General features: G+C 34.6%; 1 protein-coding gene across 1 annotated transcript in view; it reads right to left on the minus strand.

Moving 5' to 3' along the window:
- Positions 1 to 527: 527 nt before the first annotated feature.
- Positions 528 to 9,547, minus strand: part of LOC110031178 (cytochrome P450 CYP72A219-like) — a 20,751-nt gene continuing 11,731 nt past the window's right edge. The window contains exon 4 of the mRNA XM_020734256.1: positions 528 to 1,228. Within this exon, the coding sequence (XP_020589915.1) occupies positions 800 to 1,228 (429 nt within the window). The 3' untranslated portion in view covers positions 528 to 799. The remainder of the gene's footprint in view (positions 1,229 to 9,547) is intronic.

The following is a 9,547-nucleotide window of genomic DNA, read 5'->3' on the forward strand; positions in this document are numbered from 1 at the left end:
TTCAAATTATTTTAAATATCATAGAGACTGTCTTAATATCTTAGGTCTTTTGACACACTTTTTTGTTGTTAGATATATTAGCAACAATGTTTTAAACTTGTCAAGGACAGTCTTTTATTTGCATTTTTATCATAAGATGTAAACAAAATTGCAATAAATCAATTTTATCTATGATGCATCCCAATATTTATGTGGATGCTATAAATAGGCGATTTAATCAAGTCTTTTTTTCATATTAGAGACCGTCAATCTATTAAAAAAAGCTCAACTACCAAAACAGTTCCAAATTGCCAAACGTGTAGACTTGAAATCCATGGCTAGTCCGACAGCAGTAAAGATTATCTAATAAAAGATCCTACTAAATGGGTTCATGCTTACACCAAACTTGATATGATTTACAGCCATCTTTAACAATCCTGATTCTTCTCTGTTCTGCAATTTGGAAAATGATCACAACAAAAAACAATTGAAATACAATAAAATAGTACATAAGACACACTGTATTATTTAGTAATCAGAACGGAAAACAGTATAATTACATCCCAAGAAGAAGAGTTGTCATATTGCAGCAGCCTTTCTTTCTTTATTTTTTCACACATGCAGTGTGAAGTAACAGAAATTCCAACCAAACAAACAAGTTTTTAATCAGTCTGATTGCAAACAGCTAACATATAGCCACACAATTGCCACTCCAAATGAACCAAGACAGAAAATTCAATCCAAGGCCACCACTTCAGTCAACAAACAATAGCAGTTTTATTGATGTCCGTGTTATTTATGTGTAACTCTAGTACATGTATCATAATTTATGCAACAAGACCTGAGTACCATGCTGAGGTTGAAGTGTTAAGACAGTGTATGGAGCATGGATATAGGATGGCGACAACTCAAACCTGAAACGCTGAAGTATCATGCTCAAGCACATCTTGGCTTCAGCCATTGCAAAGTTCTGACCCAGGCACATGCGAGGACCCCAACCAAATGAGAAAAAAGCCATCTGATTATTCTTTGCAGCCTTTGAGATGCCATCTGTAAATCTCTCTGGTTTGAACTCATGAACATCTTCTCCCCAAATGTCAGGATCATGGTGAATGAATATTAGAGGCAAAGAAAGCATCACGCCTTTAGGGTAAGTGATACCTCCGACCTCCATGCTCTTATTCGTCCTTCGGCTCAGAAGAACAACAGGGGGGTATAGTCTTAGAACCTCGTGCAGAATCATGTTCATCTGCACCAGTTAGAATGAAAGCAGAAAAAAAGTTTCAGCATTACATATATTATTATACTGTACTAGAAATGGACAAATGCTTTCATCAAATTTGATGATGTTCTATGATGTTGAGAGGAATATATCTCATTGGCACTTGCGTGTCATGTATTGGTATGAGCTTACTCACTGGAATTGATTTAAAATAAATATAATCAACAGAATTTGTAACCAAGTTCCGATGAATATGGGCATGTCAGTCATTTTGCGGGCTGGCAATTAGAAATAAGTTGTCATAATAAAAAATTTAAGGAATCAAGGAAGGATGTAGGCACAACATTTCTTTTTTGGTTGCAGAGACAATAAGAATGTGTAATTTCCTTCTTCCAAGACCTTAGAAATCTGAAATTGAATCTTTTTAGCTGCATTATATGATTCTTTGATTTTATTTACTTTGAATCGCTGGTGCAAAAAAGGATATAGAAAAATATGTTAAAGTGAGAAAGGGCAATAGCACGATTTAGTTTTCCAATTCCAAATATCTTATGAAAATATGTGAAAGGCAGAAAAGGTGGAAAAATCAATTGGACATTTTAGATTTTCAATTTTACGCATAATAGAAGTTTAATTACTATTTAAGTTAATTAGCCATAATATTCATTGATTATAATTTTTTCGATTGATTATTCAATACATTTGCTGGTAGTATTCCTCTTGATATTAATGAGCAAAATGCTTTATTGAAATAAATGGAGATAATGAGAAAATTGACAAAGAAGAAATGGATGGAGTTAATGAAAGAACAATTAAAAAGAAAAAGATGTTAGCTTCACTAGTATGGGGTCTTTTATCGATAATGCATCTAGGAGATGATGGTAATCACAAGTGTAAGTGAAAGCAATGCGGCTCAACTTATCAACATGATAGCAAATTTGGCACTAAATTTTTGAAACTTCACATACAAAATTATAAGAAAAATGATACTCATGATATTTGTTAACTTGTTCTACAAACTAGCTCCACTTCATCTTTATCTATGTCTGACACCAAATTTGATCAATAAGAATTCTGTGATTTATTTATAGATTATATTGTTATTCATGATTTACATTTCCAATGTATTGAATGTGTTCCTACATCATTATTACTTTATTTTCATAGAGATATACAATTTATCTCAAAAAATATTGCATGACATTACTATAAGATGTACATTAGCGAGAAAGGGCAAATTCAAGTTTGACTTCTGATTTGTGGATTCCAAAATACTGATGGATTTATTTGTCTGACTACACATTTTATTGATAATGCTTGACAACTACAAAAAAAATTATAAAAATTGAATTTATGGCACCACTTCATAATGACCTTACATTATTTGAAGTGTTGGAATCTTTTTTAACTAATTGGAGAACTAAAAGTAAGAATTTCTATATCACTTTAAACAATGCTTCAGCAAATAATGTCTTTGTTGACTTCTTAAGAAATCAATTGAATTTAGGAGGAAGACTGCTATGCAATTGAGAATTCTTCCATATGCAGTGTTGTGCAGATATTATAAACTTAATTCTTCAAGAAGGGATAAAGGAGACGGATGATTTTGTTTCTAATGTGCAAGAAAGAATTAAATAAATTAAAGATTCTCAAGCTAGAAAGAAAAAAAAAATTGATTATGCAGAACAAACTAACTTTGATGATAAAAGAGGACTGAGACAAAACATTCATACTAGATGAAACTCAATTTTGATCATACTTGATAATGCTATATATTATATATGTGAATTTTTGCATTTAGAGTTGAGTGACTTAAATTATAAAATTTGCCAATCAAATAGTTAGTGTGTGAAAATAGTTCATACATGTAATTTTTTTGGCACCTTTTTATGAGATTGCACATGTACTTTGGAATAAACTATGCAATATCAAATCTTTAATTTTCATGTATTTCTAGTACTTACGCCGCATTAAAGCATGAAAGTGTAAGTGATAAAAATTTTATTAGAAACAAGACAAAATTGCTTGTGCAATTTAAAAAATACTTGTTAGAATTTTGTTTCATAATATTGGCAATTGATTTTATTCTTTATCTAGGATATAGTTCAATTTTATTGGATGGTCCTAATATTGGCGTCAATTTTTTATGTAACGTGTGTAGGGTGTCCACATGACTGACTCGAGATGATTCATTGCTCACTCGTAGTATCCTGCAGCTCAAGACACCCTATTATAGGAACAACATGTTTGAGCATCGTGGTGCTCAAATATGTTGTTCCTATAATTGGGGCAGTCTTGAGCTACTCCAAGGGTTATAAAAGTGGTCATTTGGAGATTCCTTTCAATCGTGAGAGCCTTTACTTCCCTTCCCCTTCCGCCTCCGTTTCTTAAGCGTTTAGAGCATGTAAGAGCTTCTCTCCACACTCTTCTTTTTTAGATATCTGTTATTGGAGTGAGAACAATCCTATAGCAGGAGAAGTTAAAGAGGGATCTCTGGAGCACTTGACCCCACAAGGACTACATCAACCTTCGTGCATGTGAGATTCCTCCGAACCCTCTTATAACCCTTAGAATTTTGTTTTAGAGGATTATGACTAAGTTGTTATCAAAGGAAACTTTTAGGTAAGGAGTTCCACCTCTAATTTACTTGTTTCTCTGAGCGAACCAAGTGTGGCCCCTCTGATTTAGCCCTAGCGTTGTAGCGCTATCTTTGGGTGTTATGGATCCATCCCTATTTTCTTGACATGGTGTGAGGCACTACTTTCAAACGCATCGGCGTCATGCTCTTTTTAGGATAGTGTAACGTCATCATCTCTATGATGTTGTGACACTATTCTATCTTAGTTTGGCATATTTCCATGACATTGTTTTCATCACTGCATCATAACCAAAACTTATGCTTGTCCAACCCAGAGCCATGGTGTCATTTCTCGGTGTTAATGCCCTAGATTTGAGCCTTCTAGGCCGAAATTCCACAAGATATTCTTAGCTAATGAGCCCTAAGCCTTGGCCTCTTTGGCTTGGCATTGAGGTGATTTTTTCATAGTTTTGTAATGTTATGCTTGTTGCCTCAAGGTCACAATGTCACTCAAAAGCGCCGCAACATTGAGACTTACCCGAAAACTTCCTTCCTCGCGGACACATAGTATGTGCACCACCTTTGCTGCAGTGCAAGAACCGCTGGTTAACAAACCAATTAGTTGTATTCGACTCAATCAAATATTTATTCACTTCTAAACCATTATTGGTCGAGGTGAGCTTTGGGTCTTTACCCATGGACCGTTCGTACACCCGTTCATATAGGTGGCAACCCTCGTTCTGTCTTTGCGCTGCTAACTGTATTTTGTTATTCTGAACAAACGAGTCTCTAACTTTTATAAGTTGGAGACTTAAGGATTTATATGCTAAATCGTTGGTACACTTTTTCTTATGGGCGGCAGTTCTTATGTCCGACTAATCTACTGGATTTATAACAATCTCATTGTCACCGGATTGATCTTTATAAGTTCGTTTCATGTCTTTTATTTCACGTTTACCTTTTTGGACCACTCGATGAGGCGTGTAGGAAAGTAATAAAGCCCAAACACTGCTTAGGAGTAGGTGTCTATATATAGGATTGTAGAGTATTAACACGGTTCTTACATTGGTTAGAGGATAAAAAGGACTGCCACCTAGGCACCGTATTTTGGCGCTGTGGAGCTAGCCTTTTTGCCTTCGAATTTGAAGGGCTGCGTTGCAGTTGCGTCTTTGTAACATTGTCGTGTATTTATTTGCACTTGAATTTTCATAGACATGCATATTTAGAGTCATTTGATTTGACTTATGCATGTCGTTTCATATATATTGTGTTGTATGCTTGATATGTATTTATTACATGTGCTTTGACACTACCTTAATGGTGTAGGGTGCCAACTCCTGTTCCATTTGAGAATAGACGGTCAGTATGACATAATCATCTATATGACCTCGTGGTGCTACCATTCTGATTCAGGATAATATTTTGTATGCATTGTATGTCCCACTATATGTTTGTATTTGTTGCATTCATAATTTGCATGGTGCATTTATTACATCATGATGCATTGTCAACATCATTTATATTATAACAAAAATTATTGTGTCGTGCCTTTGGAACTTAGTTTCCCATGTACTTGGTTTGCATATTGTGAATTTCTATGCAATAGGTGTTCTTCTTTGTCCAAGAGAAACACCCTTTTTTCATTTATAGGTATAGGTTGCACGAATTACTTAAAGGCTAGGCTTCAGCTACCCATATATTGAACAACAGCTTTAATAGTAAAATGAGTATTACCCGCTAGTTTATCTAGTTAAACAATGTGAATTATCATATTATTATCAAATATTATAGAATCGTTCCAAGCATAGACCTAGGTTAATATTTGTCACTTTTCAGGATGAGTGTTAGCTCATTCAAATGTTCGGGATAGAGCTAGCTTGGTGACCACATCAAGATCCTACAAAAAAGTCCCCAACCTCTGCATCGCACAACCTTCAATTTGATGCATGTATAGGCAATATCATGTAGATGTTTATTTCGAACTAGGGTTAGGTTATAGCTAAGTTTTTTCTTTTATGTGCAGTTATTGTCTGATGTATTTGCTAAAAGTCTCATTTTGCTTGATGAATTGTGTGTTTATTGAGTTTGAGACTAGTGCACAAGCATATTAAGGCGTTCTTCTTATAGGAAGTCAGGTCCCAATAGGATGAGTTGACTAATGATCAAGCTAATGAATTTTTTTTGTAGGTGCTACTAAACTCTTCTCCCGTCGAACTTGCTTCATTTTGCATTGCATGAAATAGCCCGTGCTAACCTCTATTCTGTAGGTCGTGTCTTATTTCAGAATTTTCTTATGTACTTTTATAATCCCTTGGGAGAGTTTTTATTAGAAATAAGGTATAGTATGAGAACGCATTTCTATGATTTTTTACATTCTGAAACATGTAGAGAAAACTAGGAGTTGTAAAGACTTAAGATCAGGCATACATCCAAAGCCTGATCACTATTTTACTTTTCTAGAATTATTATCAATCAAGTGGCACTTAGCCTCTTATTATTTATTTAGTGTGTTTCTTTCATCGTTGAGTGTTACTTTTTCATCTGGTTTATCTGGAAACATTTTTGTGATTTGGCTCTTCAAGATAAACTATTTTATATAAATTTTAACTTTAAGAGATTTATTCTAATAAAATTTAGGATTAAAATTATGCAAGATTTTAAAATTAGCAAATTTATTTCATGCACTTTATTTCACTGCACGACCTTCGAGCCAGATTTGAAATGATTAAAAGTGCATGGATATATCTCCTTGCATATTAATATTCTCTTCATGCTTAAGATGTCTTAAATAATCATATATGTACTACATGTCTTGAGAGCAAGTGCTCTCAATTTCTCAACCCGACTGACCCAACTTATATTTTATACGATTAGGAGGCTATCTAATGTAGTATAAAATTTATTTAACGAGCAGCTTGGCTTCATAATCAGACCATCTATCCCTCCTTCGTTTTGTGTAGGTCTCCTATCCATACTCTTGGAAGGTAGAATCCCTGCTCTACCTTGTAATCCACCTAGTCATAAGAGCTTAGACGTTTTATTCTCTTATCTTTGGGTCTACTGAATATCTTTGGTTGATGCAACACGTGTTGCTGACAAAGAGATTCTTAGCTGATCTGGTTTGACTACATGTGCGAATTAGTAGATTTTGGGTCTTAATAGTCTAGAAAGATGAGTGCATGGAGCCACAACCAGACTATCTCTACTTATCTATGTTTTCTTTGACCTACCTGTTGATCTTCCCCTTTTGCCAACATTTATTTCCTTTGTTGAGTCTTAATAAGCATGTTCTGTAGACTCTCTCGGCCATGTGGTGACCACCGTCACGTTACAGTGATTCACCCTTTGCTTGATGGCCTAGTTTCACCTTTATGGTTGGAGGTTTTCCCTATGTGGATCACAAAAAAACTCGTTGGCTACCTATGTTTTAGGACTTATTAAACAAACACAACACCTTTTATTATGAGTTATCATCGGTAATCCCTAGGATGTAATTGACCACAAGGATATGTCATCATGGGAGGTCTCTTAATTGACTTCAAAGGTCTTTTAATTGGATCTTTCTTGTATATTTTGGCTAAGCATGGACTGATTTATTTTTGGACCATTCATTTCTGGTTTATGTTGCAAGAATTTTTTTATATGAATATCTTCTTTTCTACTCTTTTTATTTTTGTCTACTTTTAGCCTTTCATTTCTTCCTTTGGCTTTTCATAGCGAGGATGACCTAGAAAAGGGAATCTTAAAAGGAACGACGTTAAGCAGGCCTTTTGATCATAAAAAAGGGGCGCAGATAGTGGCAACTTCATTAAAGAAGCTTTTAAAATGGGGATGAAATTATTCTCACAATTTATACATTATTAAAACTCAAACTTAGATGTAATTCTTCTTTTAGAGTGAATATTCACTACAACAAATCATTACATCTTAATTTTTGTAGGGGATTATTTTCTAACACAACCATTTCATGTCATTTTTATATCTAACATATTGTTATTGTTTTAATCCATATTAAATTTATTTATATATAATATTTGATTATTTTGATGATGAATATATCATGCATATAAAGGCAAAGCTTGAAATTTATTTAGATGATCCTAGACATTGAACAAAGATAGAGTTGGATATTTTGCATTATTGGAGGGGTAATCAATATAGTTGAGGTCGCTTCAATGGTATGTGATATCTTATGCATTACAATTTTGACTATTTACTCCAAAAGTGCATTTAGTAATAGTGAAGATTTCAAGATTAATCTCAAAGTTCATTATAGCATGAAATTGTTAAGACATTAGTGTGTATGAAAGATTGGTTATATGGAGAACAAGGTAGTAACACTTTTTAAGTTTGTTTTTACTATTAAGCAAATCAATGTTCATATGAAGCATTAATGTAACTATATTCAACTTTGTTTTAATAAATATGATCAGATAGTGAAATGATTTTCTTTTAAGTTTATAATCTTAATCATATTGTATTAAAACTTACCATTTGACATTTATTTTAATTGTCTTTTATAACTTGATGACTTAATTTATGCTTACACTTGAGGTTTATTCATTTTATCAGTGTCCATTTAAGTATCTCAATATTCCATATTCAAATTCTTTCCTTTCAAATAATTAAGTGTGTTTTATGTGTGTAACACCAGTCTTCTGATTGATTTTGAGAATTATTGCATGATTAGTAGCTTTACTAATACAAAAATGTACACAAAATCATACAAAGTATAATGCTAGGTAAATTTTGCTCAACAAGTGCAAAAAGCAATATTTTTAGCTTTTTTACTATTATCTATAGCATTAGAAGGGCTTTTTTAAGTATAATAAAGGGCTGGGAGAAATAGTAAGGTATTCATATTATTAACTTTTAACCTACTTCTATGAGTAAGTTTGCAAATTTACTGATTTTGGTATTCAAACTATTCTTCATGAGTTTCCAAATTTTTTAAAATAAGTTTATTTTTATTCTTTTTGAGTCAATTTAGCCTCTTAATATGGGTAATGTTGAACAATATATTTTTTAATGAATCATATTAGAGGCCTGTTGACCTCAATTTTCGTGAGGTCTAGTATTTCTCGTAGGAGTTAGGATCTAGCCTTAGGGGTCTTCCTGCGACTATCTTAGAACCTTAGAAGTGGTGCCCGCCTTGTTTTAGTTCGACCTATTTCCGTCCTCTTTTGGAGTTTCGCGTGTGCGGTATCAACTTCTAACACTTAGAAGGATGAAACCGACATGAGGAAACCCAAAATGGATTCCTATAGGACCTTTCCGAGCCTTAGGGTGGCCTTCTGCACAATTCGCACTCCTGCGCGCACCAGCTTCGCAATTCGGAGAGTCGACGCCGTCCGAGCGACCACGGATGACGAAACGGACTGCGCCAACGCGTCCGGAACGTCGATTTTGCCCGGGGGGGACACCCATTTTGTCGCGTCGTCGCGCGCGAATAAATCGTTTAATTAATATCCATATATATATATATATTTATTTAATATATATATTTATATATATATTAGTTAACGTTTTTTTTCTTTCCTCTTTAATCCCTAGCCGTCTCCCCTGCGCTCGAGCTCTGTCTCCCGCAGCTCTCCCGTTCGCGCGTCTAGCCCTTTCCCTTTCTCGGTCTCGAGCCGTGCGAGCTCTTCCTCCTCCACGCGAGGGAAGCGTTGACCTCGTCCGTCCTTCCCTGTTCTTCTTCTGCCCGCGGCTTTCCTTCCCGATGACGCGCCAGTCCCTCGAGCCGTGGGTTTTCTTCTCTCGGCAAC

The sequence above is a fragment of the Phalaenopsis equestris genome, unplaced genomic scaffold (assembly GCF_001263595.1).
Source record: "Phalaenopsis equestris unplaced genomic scaffold, ASM126359v1 Scaffold000782, whole genome shotgun sequence".
Lineage (NCBI taxonomy): Eukaryota > Viridiplantae > Streptophyta > Magnoliopsida > Asparagales > Orchidaceae > Phalaenopsis > Phalaenopsis equestris.